General features: G+C 43.0%; 1 protein-coding gene across 5 annotated transcripts in view; it reads right to left on the bottom strand.

The window, feature by feature from the left end:
• pam (peptidylglycine alpha-amidating monooxygenase) overlaps positions 1-20230 on the bottom strand; it is a 205006-nt gene that overhangs the window by 129302 nt on the left and 55474 nt on the right. For all 5 annotated transcript variants that reach the window (XM_033017373.1, XM_033017370.1, XM_033017369.1 and 2 more), the window contains exon 2: positions 6-469. In XM_033017373.1, coding sequence (XP_032873264.1) covers positions 6-97 — 92 coding nt within the window. In that variant the 5' untranslated portion in view covers positions 98-469. The remainder of the gene's footprint in view (positions 1-5; positions 470-20230) is intronic.

Here is a 20230-nt window from a genome sequence, read left to right as displayed (position 1 = left end):
CCTACCTTTTTAAGAGAGAGAGTGCACTCTCATGACACATACATCTGTTTTGAAGGATTAGAAATATCAACAGTATTCTGTTAATGAAAGCAGCCATGTTCACTCTATTGCTTCTGTTCAGATCTTGGGTGAAAAGCAGTGCAATTCTAATCTGCTACAAATGTGAGGCTCCTTCAGCAGCATGAATTCAGGGCTTGGATATCAGCAGCATTGCAGACAAAACGATTGGCAGTTCATCGGTCTAAAAGGTGACGCACTATAAATCAGCCAAGCATATGAAGCTTCGTAGCCCTATTAGTGAACAAAAAATTCTCAACTCTTCTGATCCAGATCTCATTCAGAGAATATGTGACAAAACAGAGTTTTCATCAGTGAAACAGCCCTCGTTTAAACACCGAGCTTCAGACCATCGTTCACAATCTATGAGTGCCAGTACATAGGCTGGCTTCAGTCTTCATTCAGATGGAATCTGTTAAAAGAAAAAACAGATAGCGTATGACTAAAGCATTACAGCGTTAGACCTCAGCAAATCCCTGCAGAGGTTTTTTATTATTTAATTTCAGAAGTTACAGCTCAATCATTATGTTGTAACCTGAATAGAATTCTGACTGCCATTTTATTGTAAAGGATCAAGAAAACACTAATAATTCCTTCCAAATAAAACCAAAGTGATATTAAAGAGATTAGTCCAGGTTATCTACAAAAAACACATTAAACTTAAAATCAATTTTCACAAAATAAGAATACAATTTCCCAGTAAATTGAAAAACAATTTGGGTTGCTATTATGAGAATCTAAATGCTACTAAGTTCCTTATTTGCTTTATTTATTTTTCTGTTCTCTGTCTGTAACTCTTCTAGAATAATGACTGCATAACATATTCAGATTTGATCTAAGTTTTCAAACATTCCTTTTAATTGGCGGGAAATCTCACATGTAAATCTCTTTCATAGTTATTTCTCAGAAATACCAATTGATACTAACAATTTATCAGATAAAACTATAACAAATGCTTAAAACAGGTCTTTAACAGCAAGTTCCAAGGCTGTCTATAAATTCGCCAACGTCACCACTGTTGTTGGCCGAATCATGAGTCAGCGTACCGGAAGAGATAGAAAACACCTGGTTGAGTGGTGCCACAACAAACTCTAGATCAGCATCAACAAAGCTACGGAACTAATCACTTACTGCAGGCTACAGAAGTGCAAACAAAGTGCTGGAGTAACTCGGTGGGTCAGGCAGCATCCGTGGAGAAAATGGACCGATTACATTTTCGGTTGGGGTGTGACTACTGACTGGTAGACATTTGGTTGTCACCAGTTTTCATTGGTGAGTCAGCAGTAGCACAATTTGCATCTTCAAACTCCAAAGTGTTGCCATGTCAGGCGTTAGCTCGCACATAAATGTAATCATGAAAACATCATGCACCCCCCCCCCCTCCCTCAAATACTTTAACAAACGTCTACAGATTCTGTATCCTGACAATTATTGGATGGAAAATGCAAAGGGACAATGATTGATGATCATGTGTCAGAATTTGAGGGATAGTTGAACAAAGGGGCCAAAAAGGAACTTGACAAGTTTAGCTTCCAACTGGTTCAGTGAATGGAAATGTTGACGAGAGGTTTGAGTAAATGAGACTGCTGCTCACCAGCAGGTAGTGATGGATGTCATGATGGTGTTGTTGGATGATGAGCCATTGCCATTTGTGATCTATTTATGGATGGCTGCACGGATGATTCAGTTGTCTGAAACTTGCCTCACATTTTGCCATTTAGCTGGCATTACTTTCTATTAATAGTTCCATTGCCAAGCAACATTGACTCTGATCATTAAATCAGCACCTTGTTTTCTCTCGCTCCTTTTCTTTCAAGTATCTTACATTGCTCAGCTGTGATTTTTATACTCTCATTGATTATCACATGTCTGAGTCTTATCCCCTTTTCCCCTTGACTTCATAAGTCATAAGGTCATAAGTGATTAAAAAAAAAGTAGAATTAGGCCATTTTGCCCATCAAGTCTACACCCATTTAATCATGGCTGATCTATCTCTCCCTCCTAACCCCATTTTCCTGCCTTCTCCACATAACCTCTGACGCCTGTACTAATCAAAAATCGATTTATCTCTGCCTTAAAAATATTCACTGACTTGGCCTCTACAGCCTTCTGTGGCAAAGAATTCCACAGATTCCACAAGAGATTTATCATCTCCTTCCCAAAAGAACATCCTTTAATTCTAAGGCTATGACCTCAAATCTGAGACTCTCCCACTGGTGGAAACATCCTCACCACATCCACTCTATCCAAGCCTTTCACTATTCTGTATATTTCAATGACGTCCACCCCTCATTCTTCTAAACTCCAGCGAGTACAGGCCCAGTGCTGACAAACGTTCATCATAGGTTAACCTACTCATTCCTCGGATCATTCTTGTAAACCTCCTCTGGGCCCTCTCCAGAGCCAGCACATTCTTCCTCAGATATGCTGCCCAAAATTGCTAAAAATATTCCAAATGCGGCCTTACCAGCACCTTATAGAGCCTCAGCATTACATCCCTATTTTTGTATACACTCCTTCTTGAAATAAATGCTAGCATTGAGTTTGCTTTCTTTATACCAATTCGACTTGCAGATTAACTTTTTAGGAATCCTGCACCAGCACTCCCAAGTCCCTTTGCCCCTCCGATTTCTGGATTCTCTCCCCAATTTGAAAATAGTCTACGCCTTTATTCCTACTACAAAAATGCTACACTATATTCCATCTGCCATTTCTCGGCCCACTCTCCCAACCTATCCGTCCCTCTGCAGAGTCCCTTCTTTCACTACACTACCTGCCCTTCCACTTATTTTTGTATCATCTGCAAACTTGGCCACAAAGCCTTCAATCCCCTCATCCAAATCATTAATATGTAACGTGAAAAGTAGCGACCCCAGCATCGACCTCTGTGGAACTCTGCGAGTTACTGACAGCCAACCAGAAAAAGCCCCATTTATTGCCACTCTTTGTCTTCTACCATCCAGCCAACCTGCTATCCATGCTAGTATCAGACTTCCCCTTACAGAGAGGATATGCTGAAAGTCCTCACTCTCATTGCTTTCAACCGCCGTGCTGTCCTTAATTCTTTTATTTCTGAATTATTGTCTTCCTCCTGCTCCTGAACCCTCCATATTATTAATATAGATTAATATAGATACCCAACACTGAACACAGTGGCATCACACTTATTGCACATTGTCAATCTATAAGTAATGAAAGGTTCCAAGTCCATTTTGTTAGTCAATCTTCTTATTGGAAGCAAGAAAGTTTAATTTAAATGAGATAATAACATAACCTTGTCAAACCCTGATATGGAGGGATCTTTGAGTCCAAATGCATAGCTCCCTAAGAGAGGCAACACAGTAGAGAGAGTGATAAATAAGGCATATGATATGCTTACTTTCATTGGTTCAAGCGACTTTGAGTCCTTGAAAAGCGCTATACAAATAAAATGTATTATTATTATTATAATTATTGGTCAGGGCACTGAGAATTAGAATCAGGAAATCTTGTTACAGCTTTATAGGACTTTGGTTAGACTGTATTTGGAGTATTATGTACAGTCCGGTCATCCCATTGTAATAATAATAATAATAAATTTTATTTAATGGGCGCCTTTCATACATCTCAAGGACACCTTACATAGTAATCGGAATAAAAACATATAATCGGAATTAAACAAGTAATTAAAGACATCACAGTGACACAAATTAAAAACAGAATTCAATCCAAAAACAGAAAATCAAAAACACAGTGTGAAAAGAGAGCAGCGGCAGCCAAAGCGCGCCAGCGTCCACTCTCTCTTCACGGCAGCCATCTTGGACACAGACCTACAGGACTACAATTTGACAAAAAAAAATCATCCCCCCACAGTGGGTAGCACTGTGGAGGAAGGCACAATGTCCAGTCCCCACCCCATGTTCATCCCAAAGTCAGGCCTATTGAGGCCACCGCAATTGCCTGTACGGAGGCCCGATGTCCCTGGCCGTTCTCACCGGGTGGTCTTGCCCCGGCGTCGGGAGAGTCCTTTCGGCGGCTGGGCCACTTGGAACGGCCGCTTCTTGGTTGGAGCCCGCGGCTGCCGAAGCCGACCAGGCCGCGCCGGTTTGGCGCTCCCAGGCTCCAGATGAAAAAGTCGGCGCCCGCTCTCCGCACTGCCGCCTTGCCGCCTCTACGCACGCCGTCTCTCCGCACGCCGCCTCTCCGCTCCGCAAACCCGCAGCCCGGAGATGTTGCTCACGGCGGTCCAGCTCGCCAGAGCTCCAGCGCGGCAACCCAGGCAAGGCATCGCCCGCTCCGCTCCGCTCCAGCGCTCCAATGCTGTGCCGCCACCCAGGCCGAGGTGCTGGGTGGTTCCCGCCAAGAAACGGCGCTCCAAGCCCGCTGGTAGGCCACGAGGACGGGTCGACGGGCAGCCCGGAAAAAAGGCTGCCACACCGACCAGGTAGGGACATATAAATAAAGTAACACCTACCCCCCCACATTAAAAGACCATATCCCCTACAAACAAAAAAACAGGACTCACTAAAAACTATTAAAAAAAACGAATTTAAGACGGACGGCTGCTGGCTAGCAGCCGTTCACCAAGATGGCTCCTCCTCCATTGTAGGAGAGGCTTTGGACAGAGTGCAGAAGAAGTTTACCAGAATGCTACTTGGATTAGAGGGTATTACTGAGAAGAAGAGGTTGGACAAACTTGCACTGTTTTCTCTGGAACATCAGAGGTTGAGAGGAGATCTGATAGAAGTATAAAAATGATGAGAGGCATAGATGTGGTCGACAGTCAGAATCATTTCTCCCAGGGTGGAAATGTCAAAGACTCGAGGGCATAGCTATAGGGCGATAGGGTCAAAGTTTAAAGGAGATGTGCGGGGCAAGTTCTTTTTTACATAGAGGGTGACGTGTGCTTGGAAGGCACTGTCAGGGCTGGCGGTGGAGACAGGTATAATAGTGGCATTTATGTCTTTTAGATAGGCACACAGTTATGCATGGAATGGAGGAATATGGATCACATACATACAGAGGAGATTAGTTTAACGGCATCTGGTTCAGGTCCAAAGTCCTGTGATCTACTGTTTCATGTTCTATATTCTGTGTTCTATGTATTCCATTCAAAATAACTTTAGAATCAGATCCTAGAAAATGCAGTAAAGTGATTTTTCATTTTAGCCTTCAGAAATTACTGATAATGTATTACATGGTTTCATCAGTAATGCATGGAATGCCTTCAAGGAACCTAGCTGAAAAGGCAACCATCTTAAAAATAAAAATCATAAACAACAAAGCTGTATCTGTGCCCAAATAGTATACCAATAGTTATAAAAGGAGATAAATCTTGAAATTAAAGACCCATTAACCTGATGTATGTACTGAGGAAAATTGTTTGAGAGCATTAAAAATGATAGTATCAGTATCCATTCATGTAAACAACAGGCCATAGGGAGCTGCCAGCATGGGTTTAGAGGCAATAAACCACACTTCATTAAGTTGCTGGAACTACTTGTAGATATACAAATTACAGAAGAAAGGTAACCAAGTGCATATTAAGTTATTTAGATTTTGCAACAGCATTTGATATAATACTTTTAAAGATCACGCTTACTGTCGAACTAATGGGAATTTACCTAGCTAATCTGCAATGTAAATTGGTATCAACAGAAATAATTCTGCAAAGAGTGCCGCAGGCTCTTGGTGTCACTCAAATGTGTTCTCAATTGGTTTCCACAAACAACGAAATAGTTCAGAGGCAAAAAAAACTTTCCATATTACAATAAATTTGTAATCCTTAGCATAATACAAGGAACAAAAACAAAGGCCTTGGAAATATTAAGATGTTAAAGAAAACAAGACTTTATTATCATATACACCAGGGTGCAACAGAATTCCTTGTTCACATGCTCAGAGTAAAGATGAAAACGTACTTCTTTGATAATTGCTAGGATTACCCAAAGTGAAATTCAGCATTCTCTGCTGTAATAGAAAGAACTCATCAAATGTGTTCCAGTAGCATCAGTGCATTAAACATAAAAATGTGATCAAAGAAGATACCTGTCTAGTTGATTCTGTTTAATGTCAGGAGATTAGACACTCACTCGCTTTCTGTTTCTTGTCAGATGAAACAGGATTCCTGGTGCAATGTTTAAGAAGGAACTGCAGATGCTGGAAAATCGAAGGTACACAAAAATGCTGGAGAAACTCAGCGGGTGCAGCAGCATCTATGGAGCGAAGGAAATAGGCAATGTTTCGGCCCGAAACGTTGCCTATTTCCTTCACTCCATAGATGCTGCTGCACCCGCTGAGTTTCTCCAGCATTTTTGTGTACCTTCCTGGTGCAGTTCTTGGTATGGTTAAGGAATGTATAAAGTAGTTCCATGGAAGCCACATTGATATTGCCTGGATAACAGTGAGACTCTCTATTGCCAAAAATGACAATTGACAATGACACTCTAAGTTCACTCGTGCAGCAGGTTTCACCCATGTTTTAATTTTTGCACCAAATCAAAGTTAAATTCAGTGCGAGGCATTTGATTTTTGGAAGTCAAACCAGGGAAAGATATTCACAGTGAATAGTAGGGCCTTGGGAAGTGTAGTAGAGTGGAGGGATCTAGGTGTACAGGTACAAATACAAGTTCCTGAAAATGTCATCGCAGGATAGGATGTTCAAGAAGGCTGTTGGCATGATGGCCTTCATCAGTCAGGGAATTGAGTATAGAAGTTGGGATGCTATGTTGCAGATGTACAAGATGTTGGTGAGGCAGCACGTGGTGAATTGATTCCGTTTTGGTCACCCTGCTATAGGAAAGATGCTATTATGATGGAAAGCAATAGGGAGTAATTGACATGTTAGTACTATATTCCTTGGAATGCAGGTGACTGAGGGGTGATCGTATGAAATCATGAGGGCAATAGATAGGATGAGCGTACAGAGTACTTTTTCCCAAGGTAGGGGAATGAAGAATCAGGCATAGGTTTAAGACGAGAGGGGATGTATTTAATAGGAACCCGAAAGAGACAACGTTTTCACCCAGTGTGGTGGGTATGTGGAACGACCTGCCAGAGGAAGTAGTTGAGGCAGATACAGTAACAACATTTGGACAGATACATGGATATGAAGGGTTTACATGGATATGGTCTAAACTGAGTCAAATGCGACCAGCATCTTAGTTGGGCATCTTAGTTGGTAGTGATGAATTGGACCAAAGGGCCTATTTCTGTGCTGTTGTGATTATTCTAACTGGAGAAGGAGGGGTGATTATTTTGCAGTGTTATCTTCTTTACATTTTCTTTCTGTACCGGTGCTGCCTAACGAGCTCAGTATTTATAGCATTTTCAGCTTTTGTTCCAGATTTCCTTCAGATTCAGCATTTTGTTTTTCTCCCATAAAATAAAATAATATTTTTGTTTGATGAGGATCAAACCCTGGATTAGATGCAGCAGAATAACGTAAGTGAAGCACAGGAAATATGAATAAATGTTGAAAACAAAAGCAGATAATGATGTCCATCAGAAGAGTGGATTGAAGAGTTTTGAGTTGTTCTCAATTTGTATCACCGCAAGCACTCAACAACTACACTCCTTCCATTCCTTGGGCCTCCTGTCTTGGCAAAGTGTATCCCAGTTACAGCTGTTACCTGGCATTAAGCCGTATGAGGCACCAACCTTAGAAACTACTGATATTCAGAGTGCGCTTTCAGGAACATACCCAACAAAAATGTAGGATTTTTGCTACTCAGAGACATATGAAACAACACTCCATGTGGAGACCAGGAACTGAACAGTGACCTATCATTGTTTCACCCCATTACTTTGAGCACGTGCTTTGTTGCCCAACCCTCAACTAATTTCCTGTCCAGAACAATTATTTGCCTTCAATCTCATGTGCTTCACTTTAGCTAACAATTTATTTTGAGGATATTTCCAAGGTCATTTATCTGCTGCAACATTCGTTATTTTTGTTAACATAACCTGTATAATTTATTTTTAAACTTAAACTTGAATTATTTAAACAAGGATTGTTATTTTTCAATAATATATAGAGAATACATGGTCTCAGCAATAGAGAAAAAGCGGGAACCAGTCCACTGACTTTCTGATCGTCCTTATATAATTAGAAGCATGCATCACACTTGTATAGGTAGACATTTCGGTCAGAAACAAGGTGAATGGCAGGGCTCTGGGGAGTGTTGTAGTGCAGAGGGATCTAAGAATGCAGGTACATAGTTCCTTGAAAGTGAGAAATTTCTTCACTCAAAGGGCAGTGAATCTCTAGGCATATCTATCAATCAATGACAACAACAATTAAAAACAAGAAGACATATGTTTAAGGAGAGTGGGGCAAGATTTAATACAAACCTGAGGGGCAAACTGCTCCACTCAGAAGGTGTTGGTTGAATACACTAGCTGTCAGAGGAGTTAGTGAAAGCAGGGACTATAACAGCATTTAAAAAACAGATTTAGAGGAATATGTGACAAAAGCTGGCAAATGGGACTAGCTTGGCTGGGGCATCTTGATTGGCATGGACGTGTTGGGCCAAAGGGTCTGTTTCCCTGCTCTATGATTATCATTCTCAGAAATGATATACATGATTCAGTACTTGCAGGCACAAAAGCACACATGAATGCATAAACCACAGACCTCTGAAATTATATTCTGATTTTCATGTTTTTGTCTTCATCATGGACACCTACATTGTAAGAGGTTTGACCGAAACGTCACCTATCCATGTTCTCCAGAGATACTGCCTGATCGGCTGAATTACTCCAGCACTTTGTGCCTTTTTTGTAAACCACCATCTACAGTTTCTTGTTTCTACCTATGTATCTTCCTACTGAAAAATGTAAGCATTGGAAAAATACTGTCACAGAATGTAAGGAATCTATAAGACCATTACCAATTTAAAGTATTTGCTATTGTGTTATTTTTTTGTCAAATTGATAGTGTACAAAATAAATGAAAATATAACCAATCAACCAAACATTTTCAAGTTCAAACTAACATTTTGGTTACAAAACCTGCAGGACACAAAGTTACCAATATTATTTTATACCTTTTATTCTGATGTCTTAGAGTGACCCTTTGGCTTAATAGCAACATTCTACTTTTAAATCATAACACAGAGCTCAAATCATAGCTTAAACCCCCGTCAAGTGGAGATTTCAGTTCCAGAGCCAATCTATTTTCAGCATTCAGCATGATACTTGGGTGCAGTGGATGTGAAGGGCTAGCCCCGCATCCCGTGCGTGTGGTGTGCCTGAGAATCCACCTGGAGACGGTGCACTATCAAAGTTAATTAGTCAAACTATGGCTTTATATTTTTATAGACTACTTGCAGGGAATCTAACCAGAGATACCTATATCATCTTTCAGACTGCAGCCAAACAAATTGTAACACATATGCACTGAAGGGTTTCGGCCCGAAACGTCGCCTATTTCCTTCGCTCCATAGATGCTGCTGCACCCGCTGAGTTTCCCCAGCAATTTTGTGTACCATGCACAATAGTTCTGTTCTTTTCAGTGTCATGGTTTCCCAAACGATGTTGTGGTTCAAATAGACTTCCGAGAAAGCAACTTGCCAAAATACAGAAACACAGCTTTGCTAATTATAAAGTATCATGAATCATTAAGTCAGCCTTCACAAATCAGGGACTGCCTCTGGCAGCATAAGATGGAAAGCTCAAGCTCTTGATATGCACCATTAACCCACAATGTAAACTGTACTAGGTTTATTGAAAGGATGTAGCCAGGCAACCATAAAATTCACAAAACTGGAAAGACTTTCGACAAGATGAAGGATGGATAGTAAAGACAGGGAAAGGGGCAAGTGAGAATAAGACCGATTCTATTTTAATGCTTCCAAGGGCTTTTTTTTGACAATTCCAAATTAATAATAATTTTAAAAATGAATGGGGTTTACATGGGGAGGTGGAAGGAGAGGAGGGAGATAGAAACTTGGATGCAGAATTCATTTTCACTCCTTAACTTCTTAATTAAGGAGGGCTTATTTCTCAGCCTGCTCCATCAATACGATTGATTTGAACTTTCATCCCCATTCTCAAAAAAACATCTGAGATTTTAACAACAGAAAACAATGCAACTTTGCATTGGGTGGTACTGTGCTTCACAGCTGTAGCAAACCATGTTTAGTCTTGACCTCCAGTGCTTTTGGTGTGAAGTCTGTATGTTCACTGTGGGCTTCCCATGAATCATCCAGTTCCTTTCCACCTCCCAAAGATGTTCTAATTGGTTAGTTTGTTCGTTATTTATTGCAAATTAACCCTATTTGAGTTGGGTGGTTGAAGAATTTTGGTGGACTTTATGGACCGGATGACCAATTCAGGAAAAGGAAGAGGCTTCATGATAAACTCGTTGTGGAACTCAGAAGTTCTTGTCCCATTCCTGCTCTCCGACCTGGAACATCTGCCAGTTAAGTGCTGATGATTCTAACTAGTCGGAAGGCATGGACTCAATGAGCCAAAAGGCAACCTTCCATGTTATAGCAGAGTATGGGAATAAGCCATATAACAATGATTCACTAACACAAATACAAAATTAAAATTAATTTTTGGTATCCCATTTTAAGAATTACCCATCAACTGATTAAACAGATACAATATCAGAAACCTGTCTTATTTATGCCTGTGTTCATAGAGTCATACAGCATGGAAACAAGCCTTTCAGCCCAACTTGCCCACCCCGACCATCATGTTCCATCTACACTAGCCCCAACTGCCTGCATATGGCCCATATCCCTCCAAATCTGTCCTATCCATGTACCTGTCTAATTGTTTCTTAAATTTGACTCAAACACCTCATCTGAGAGCTCATTCCATACATGCACCACCCTTTGTGTGAAAAAGTTACCCCTCGGATTCCTATTAAATCTTTTCCCCTTCATCTTAAATCTGTGTCTAATGTGGTTCTCGATTCCAAATGTTGTCGAGTTTGTCAAATATAAAAACCACACAGTGAAGAATTAATGCCTGGATGTGTAAAACATAAGGCAGATTGCATGGGTGCCTCAAACCTATTACTAATACCTTACATTGTGCAAAAGTGTTCATTATTCGATTTTTAGTTGGGCTTTATGTAATTTGGCATTGTTAGTGCAGCAAAATCATTAACCAGTTGCATCATTAAGTTGCCATTGTTTGTGGTTCATTGATTTATAGTTCATGTCAGGCAAGCGATGTATAAAAAGAACGAGAAAACTTACATATACATATTGAAAGTTATTTACGTTTCAGTGATCCATGCTGTATTGCCTGCCACTGATTCCTTGGAGCACATTAACATTCCAAGCAACTGCCAAAACTAAGCAGCAGACACCATGCAATATGTTGCTTTTATTTACTCATGGATGTTGCTGAAAGGCAAGCATTTATTGACTGTCACTAATTTTACCGGAACTGTGTGGGTTGCTAAAGCACATCTGGAGGCTGCTAACAGTCAACCGCATGCTGTCGACTTGCAGACATCAGAAAGACTAAATAAAGTCTGCTGAATTTCTTCCCTGAAGAAAATCAGTGAATCGGATTGGTTCCTTACAACCATTCCTCAGACACCAAAACTGGTATTTTTTCAAATAAATTGTAGCCTCTAACAATAATGTTTATTCTTATTAATGTAGTATATCATCCGAGTGTTAAAATTCATAAACTAGAGTCTGTTGAAGGACAAACACTCATGACAAAGATAAATGGCTATTACCGGCACAGTTTTTACTGGAAGCAACCCTGCAAAATAAATGGAGCATATATCAGAGTTTTACAATTCATTACAGTACTTCTGGTTTCTACCTTCAATCATCTCTCACTGATGGGAAATAGATTAACTGGGTTCAATGGTTTCTAAATACAAAGAACACTCAAAGATGAGAATTGCCATTAATATATAAACGCAAGAGTGGAGGCTGTCATTTCAGACACTCAAGCTTATTTTGCCCATTCAATCTGATCATGGGTGATTTGACATTCCCTCAGTTCTCCTTAGAAGTTAACTTAGTGAATCTTCTTATGAGTGTGAAAGATACATCTTCTAGATGCGCTGGGACGCATCCTCAGTGATGTGACCTGGGGTCTTCGAGTGTTTTGGGTCACACAACATCAGACACCCTCGCCCAGGCAACCCAGCCGGGGTTGATCAGGCCCCGACTTGCATCCCAGCAGCAACCGCCCACGGATCAGCCCTCTTAATCCAAAGCCACCTAGAAAATAACACAAATCATCCACCTATTGGCAACAGTGCCCTATTTTCTTTAAACTTCATTTTCAGGATCTGGATGTTATTTTCAAGGCAAGCATTTATTGTCCACTCTTGAAAAGGTGTTAATGAGCAACATTTTGAACCAATGTCATATCTCCAAGTCAGGATAGTCCTCATCTCTCTTAGGTTTGGAGAGGGGGGAATAACTGCAATACATTTTGCAGCCATGTAATGACTAGATTGAAGGGAATGAATATTTACAGAATATTTACTCACTTTTTGTGGGTTTACTATTGTCACGAGCACTGAGTTACAGTGAAAAGCTTTGTTATGCATGCTATCCAAATCAGATATACCATACATAAATACAATCAAGTTAAACTCAAGTAAAATATGTCGAACAAAGAAGACACAGAGTGCAGAATATTGTTCTCAGCATTGTTGTGCACCAGTTCCATAGACAGTCCAATGCCCACAATGGAATAGAGGTGAATTGGACTGTGCCTTAACTTATGGAATGACCGTTCGGAAAGCATGATAACAGAGGGGAAGAAGCTGTTCTTGAGTGTGGTGGTACGCATTTTCATCTTCAGCCAGATGGGAGCAGGGAGAAGAGGAATGACAGGGGTGGGACAAGCCTTTGATTATGGTGGCTGCTTTTTCGAGGCAGTATGAAGTGGATTCAATGGTGGGACGTTGGGTCTGTGTGATAGACTGGGCTACATCTACAATGCTCTGCAATTGTTGGGGGCCATATTGAGCAAAGCTGTTCCCAAACCAAGCTGTGATGCAACCTGACAGTATGCTTTCTATGGTGCACCTGTAGAAATATGAGTCCCTGGAGACATGCTGAATTTCCTCAGTCCCCTCAGAAAGTAGAGGCACGAGTGTGCCTTCATGGCTATCACATTAAAGTGGTGGTCCATGACGGATCATTGGTAATATTAATATCAAGGAACTGGAAGTTCTCAACCATATCTACTTCCACACCATTGATGCTGATTGGGGCATGTACAACGTGCTTCCTGAAATCGATAACTATCACCTTTGTCTTGCTGACATCTGACATGGAGAGGTTATTGTCCTGACACCATGTTGCTAGGTTCTCTATCACAGAGAGCCGCTCTCCACTCCAACGGCAGATCTGGCTCACGCTCCACGAAACCCGAGGTGCACTACACAGTGACAGAAGGCTCACGAAATGCACCACAGAACCGAGTGACACAACGAGAGCATGGAGGGGCCCGTGCTGCTGAGAGCAAGGAGGGTCACGGACAGCAACCCAGCGGAGGACTGCCGTGAATGTAGAAGGACCCGGCGGGACACCTGCGGCCATGTGTGGTGGCAGGCCTGGTTCACCACATCGATCTTTCAAAGCAGGTGGGAACCTCAGAATAGTGTTGTGAGAGGTTAAAGATGTTGGTGAATATCTTTGTCAGCTGATCCACAACGATCCTGAGAACGCGGCCAGGGACTTCATCTAGAACAATTGTTTTCTGCAGATTCACTCTCAGGAAGACTGATCGTACTTCTGCCATAGTAACTGCTGATGCAAGGTAGACTCAAGACTGGCTGGGCGAGTGGGATTTCTCCATTGGCCTGTTCAAAATGGGCATAAAACACATTGACTTCATTGGGAAGGGACATATTGGTGCCAGATTTAGTTCATCAGGGAGGGACCACATTAGGCAGTAAATGGTGTTGGGTAGACTGATGGGACTGAAGGCTGATAAATCCCTGATGGTCTGCATCCCAGGGTACTTAAGGAAGTGGCTCTAGAAATTGTGGACGCATTGGTGATCATTTTCCAAATCCAGTCAGCATGGATTTACGAAGAGGAAATCATGCTTGACTAATCTTCTGGAATTTTTTGAGGATGTAACTAGGAAAATGGACAAGGGAGAGTCAGTGGATGTAGTGTACCTGGACTTTCAGAAACCATTTGATAAGGGGAGTTTAGTGGGCAAAGTTAGGCCGCATGGTATTGGGGGTAGAGTGCTGACATGGATAGAAAATTGGTTGGCAGACAGGATACAAAGCTGAAGGATGAACGGGTCCCTTTCAGAATGGCAGTGACTAGTGGGGTACCGCAAGGCTCGGTGCTGGAACCGCAGCTATTTAAAGTATATATTAACGATTTAGATGAAGGGATTAAGAGTAACATTAGCAAATTTGCAGATGACACAAAGCTGGTTGGCAGTGTGAACTGTGAGGAGGATGCTATGAGAATGCTGGGTGACTTGGACAGGTTGGGTGGGTGGGTGGGTGGGTGGGCAGAAGCATGACAGATTCAGTTTAAATTGGATAAATGTGAGGTTATCCACTTTAGTAGCAAAAATAGGAAGGCAGATCTAAATGGTGTCAATTTGGTAAAAGGGGAAGTACAATGGGATCTGGGGGTCCTTGTTCATCAGTCAATGAAAGTAAGCATGCAGGTACAGCAGGCAGTGAAGAAAGCGAACGGCATGTTGGCCTTCATAACACGAGGAGTTGAGTATTAGAGCAAATAGGTCCTTCTGCAGTTGTACAGGGCCCTAGTGAGACCACACCTGGAGTATCGTGTGCAGTTTCGGTCCCCTAATTTGAGGAAGGACATTCTTGCTATTGAGGGAGTGCAGCGTAGGTTCACAAGGTTAATTCCAGGGATGGCGGGACTGTCATATGCTGAGAGAATGGAGTGGCTGGGCTTGTATACTCTGGAATTTAGAAGGATGACAGGATATCTTAATGAAACATATACGATTATTAAGGGTTTGGATACGCTAGAGGCAAGAAACATGTTTCCGATGTTGGGGGAGTCCAAAACCAGGGGCCAGTTTAAGATTAAGGGGTAAGACATTTAGAATGGAGATGAGGAAACACTGAGAGTTGTGAGTCTGTGGAATTCTCTGCCTCAGAGGGAGGTGGAGGCCAGTTCAAGAAAGAGTTAGATAGGGCTCTTAAATATAGCAGAGTCAGGGGATATGGGGAGAAGGCAGGAACGGGGTACTGATTGTGGGTGATCAGCCATGATCACATTAAATGGCGGTGCTGGCTTGAGGGGCCGAATGGCCTACTCCTGCACCTATTGTCTGTTGTCTATTGACCCATTGTTGCCATGAAGTAATGAGGTGCCATTTGGCAGCTGCTTGATCCTGATTATGGTTAAGAATGGTTAGCCCTTTCTCATATATGTAAATGAAATATATTCCATCCAACTGCTGATCTGTGTGGGATTGTGGTGAAAAACCTTTAGTTTCAAGAAGCAAGTCATCACGTCTCTAACCCACTCTTGTAGCCACAGATTTGATGTTGTTGGTTTCGGTCAATGACTAGTCCCAGCATATTATTGATGGGGTATTCTGTGATTGCAAGGCCATTGAATGTCAAGAAGGCAGGTTAAATTCTCTCTTGTTGGAGATGGTCATTACTTGGCAATTTTGTGGCTTGAACATTATTTGCCACTTTTCAGTCAATGCCTGAACAATGCGTAAGTTAACATAGGCATGTGCTGCTTCATTTGCTGAGGAGCTGAAAATGGAATTGAACATTTGGCAATCATCAGCAAACCTCCCCACTTCTGACCTTATGGAAGGAAGTTAATTATGAAGCAGCTAAAGATGCTGCTGTGATGTATGCATTGTAGATGGTTGACATCCAACAATCACTCAGGGAACAATTTCAAACTGTTTCCTTTTGACACCCATTGACTTCACTTTAATCAGAATATGTGGGTGCCACACATAATCAAATGCTGCCCTGATGTTAATTCTCACCTCGTCTCTGAAATTCAGTGCCACGATCCATGGTTTGACCAAGGTTGTGTTGAGCTCTAGAGTTGAGTGGTCCGGGCAAAACCAAAATTGGGCATAAGGGAGCAGCTTGGTGATAAGTGTTGTTTGAAAGGTCTGCTGACACTTTTCCATCATTTTACAGATATGTTTTGTTTATTGTCACATGTACCAAGATACACTGAAAAAATGTGTTCAGCCAAATCATACCATACATTTGTGGAATTAAACCACACACAAGCACAGCAGGCAGTGCAAAAATAGAATGGGCTGAGATTGCATGGGACAGTGTTGTAGCTACAGAGAAAGTAAAAATGCAAGATAATAAAAATGCAAAGGCCACTATGTGATGGATTGGGAGTTCAGGAATTCATCCTTGGCAGATGCGAGATCTGTTCAAGAGTCTGTTACAGTGGGAAAGCAGCTGTTTTTGAATCTTGCAGTACGTGCTTTCAATCTTTTGGATCTCCTGCCCACCTTTTCATCAACTAACCGCAGATTCTACTGCTCACTTACACACCAGGTAGCAATGTTACAAAATGTTGAGATTTTAAAAATCAAGACTGTAATTTATCCCATCAGATAAAGCATAAAAAGAAGTTTAATTTGACACCTAATTCACTTTCATATCTTCAGTATTAAAAAGGTTATGCCATTTTCATACTCGGAAATTAGCATCTTGTTCCCTATTGATTTTCCATTGACAACACAAAAGCTGTGATCGAGGACAGTCTAAAGCCCATAACTTTATTAAAAATTAAGAGAACTGAAAGAAATGTTCAGTTATTATAGATGAAGCATTCTGAAACAAATATTAAACAATCTTACTTGGATGACCTGAAATTAAAGAATATAATTAGTTAGTTTCCCAATTCTAGCTAATTCCAAAATTAAATTACTAGATCTAAACATCTATCCATTTCTTAAGGAAAGATTAACATTTTTAAATAGCCTAAGTGTCCTAAGAACATTCACACAAGAATTCACAATAAAACATGATTTTTAAATCTCATTGACATTCATTTATAGGCCAAATGGAAGGGATTTAGTGTTCAATTGCTGTAAATTAATGGCCATTTAAATCAGCCATTAAATGGGATTCTGTGGAACGCGCTGGTTTAGAACATTGCGGTGAATTTGTACCCCATGTCGGCATGAAAGATACTGCCGGTTCAGATGGGCCCCCAAGTCAGCTACTCGCAACATAACATTTTGTATAAAGGGATCTTAAGAAGCCCTTTTTAATGTAAAAATAAACAACCTACCTGGCGTTGTCCCCTACATGAGATCCGTCCCGTTGTCGGGGTTTGCGGCTTTAGAGGATGATTTTTAATCTACTATAACACTTAAATAACCCAATTTAGTTTAAAAATACCTGCAGCGAACAAATTTCGCAGCGATTTTTCGTCAGCAACTAAGTAGGCTGAACAACATCGATTTCAACAGCCTAGAGAAAATCGCGTTTTAAACCCACCCCCCTCTCAAAGGTGCCAAAGTCGCGCACACGGGCAGCGGCAGAACTGCAGCGCCACTGAAGGTAAGTTTTGCAACATACCTACACCAGGGCCAATGTATTTATCATTATTACTAGACTAAGTGGGTCCTTGTCACAAGCCTGGTCCCCCAACGCAACCCGTTCCCCAACGCAATATTCCACCACTCACCCGTTCCTCTAACGCAACCCGTTCCCCCAGCACAATCTTCCACCACTCACGCTTAACCCCCTCCCATCAAATTCACCCCTCCCTGTCCCCCTCTCCCTCTACTCCCTACCCCCCTGCACTCCATCACCCCTCTACCCCCCACCCTCCCTCTCTCTTCCCCCTCCCTCCCTCTCTGTTCCCCCACCCTCCCTCCCTCTCTCTTCCCCCTCCCTCCCTCTCTGTCTCCCCACCCTTCCTCTCTCTCCCCCTCCCTCCCTCATCCCTCTTTCGCCCCCTCCCTCCCTCATCCCTCTCTCCCCCCTCCCTCATCCTTCCCTCCCCTCCCTCATCCTTCCCTCCCCTCGCCCACCCCCTCCCTCTTCTCTCCCCCCCCCCCCCCGTGCTGTGGGCCGGGCTATGCGCTCCCTCGCTCCGTGTAACGGTGCGGTGCGTTAGGGCCACTCCCGGTGTCCGCGCCCGCGGGTAAGACCTACTGGAGCGCTGCCCATCCCGGGACCCACGGTGCCCCTCGCTAGCGGGGCTCGACGCTGCCCCCCCTCCCATCTCCCTCCTCCTCATTTCCCTCATCCTCCTCCCCTCACTCCCATTCCCTGCCCCAGCACCTGCCCAGGTCGTAGAGCAGCGCCAGGGCTTGAACTCGGCCTGGTTCTCGTACTCGGCCCGGCCCTGGCTCTAGGCGGCCGAAGCACTCGCGGACCTGGGCCTTGACGGAGCCGGGCTCGCTGTGCCAGGGGCGGGGTGAGGGTGGCGGGAGGCCGAGCCAGAGCTGCCCACAGACCAGTAAGCGGAGGCTGTGCTGCTGGATGGCGGCGGCTGGGTGGCCCCCGGGGGTGCTGGTACACCTTGACCCAGGCATGAACTTGGGCTCCAGCCTTCAGTTCGGCCGCTGTCCAGTCCAGACCCCGACTTCATCTCCGGGCTCGTCCCTGACCCCAGACCTAGGCTCATCCTTGGTTCCAGCCCAGGCCCAGTCCCCGGGCTCGGTCCGCGGCACCACCCTCCCCACCAAGTACTGCGCGGCCGCAGCTCCTCGGGCGGCGGCACCACTCCGTCACCATGGCGACCTCCAGCCGATTGACAGAGGACGCGGCTAATCAGTGCGGTGATGGTGCCAGGAAGTGATGAGGAAGGGTCTCCCTTCCTGACTGACAGGAAAGACCAATCTGCGTGGTGGTGAGTGACAGCAATCTGCGAATGCGCGGTTTTTATAATTTTTAAAGCTTAATAACTTTTACAATATACTATCGAGCGGAATGAAACTTGTTGCACTCGCTGCACAGGAGAATGGCGAGTATGCTGGCAAAAAATCGTAGCGCTCTGTACCGTTTTTGCGCAAATAGAAAAACCATGCAAACCGGAAGAACACAAGATCAGAGTTTCAGTTAGGTATAGCTGTGTTCAGTTTACTCTGTGAGCTTCAAGTGAACAAGTAATTTCATTGCACCCTGATGTGCATGAAAATAAATTAATCTGATCTTGTACTCGCTAGAATTTAGAAGATTGAGGGGGGATCTTATAGAAACTTACAAAATTCTTAAGGGGTTGGACAGGCTAGATGCAGGAAGATTGTTCCCGATGTTGGGGAGGTCCAGAACAAGGGGTCACAGTTTAAGGATAAGGGGGAATTCCTTTAGGACCAAGATAAGGAAAACATTTTTCACACAGAGAGTGGTGAATCTCTGGAATTCTCTGCCACAGAAGGTAGTTGAGGCCAGTTCATTGGCTATATTTAAGAGGGAGTTAGATGTGGCACTTGTGGCGAAAGGGATCAGGGGGTATGGAGAGAAGGCAGGTACAGGATACTGAGTTGAATGATCAGCCATGATCATATTGAATGGCGGTGCAGGCTCGAAGGGCCGAATGGCCTACTCCAGCACCTATTTTCTATGTTTCTATGTTTTTATCTGATCTGACTCTGACTTTGATGATCTGACTAAATGGTAGGAAACTTCTGGGGATTAGTAAAGCGAATCACAGCAGGATATCCACATCTAACTTGCAATTGTAGCCGTTGTATTTATTATTGGTCTCATTAATTTTCCAGCCAATGCTAATGCTGAACATCAGAATGGTGGTTCATTGGTGTTTTATTTGTCACATATGCAACTGCACAGTGAAATTCGTTTTGCATATATTATACATGCCGGCCATTTTTGCCGCCATTACTCAAAGTCCGGTCGGCCCACTATCAAGCTCTCAGGCAAGGTCCCGTCAACTGAGAAGCATTCAGGGCGAGGTACCCCTGATCGACGAGCCTTACGGGTGGGCACCACAGCACTTCAGGAACGCTTCTGCCGTGCAACAGAAGGTTGGTACTTGGATTCCCACCAGGGTAGGTGTTCGTTGTCTTGTGTACTTACACCTTGAATGTTGCTTGCCAACTATCTGCCGTTGCCCAAATGTTCTTCAGTCTTAATAACTTACCAATTGAATTAACTCTGTGCAATCATCGGTGAACACTCCCATGTCATATTTAACAATCCTACAGCACTAGAGCAGAGATGATTGGATTCCAACAAGTACATCATTTTCCTTTGTCAGCTATGAGTGAAGGCCCT

Source organism: Amblyraja radiata, chromosome 3 (genome assembly GCF_010909765.2).
Source record: "Amblyraja radiata isolate CabotCenter1 chromosome 3, sAmbRad1.1.pri, whole genome shotgun sequence".
In the NCBI taxonomy this organism is placed as follows: Eukaryota; Metazoa; Chordata; class Chondrichthyes; order Rajiformes; family Rajidae; genus Amblyraja; species Amblyraja radiata.
The sequence above is the reverse complement of the archived record's forward strand: the minus strand, read 5'-3'. Positions and strand labels throughout refer to the sequence as shown.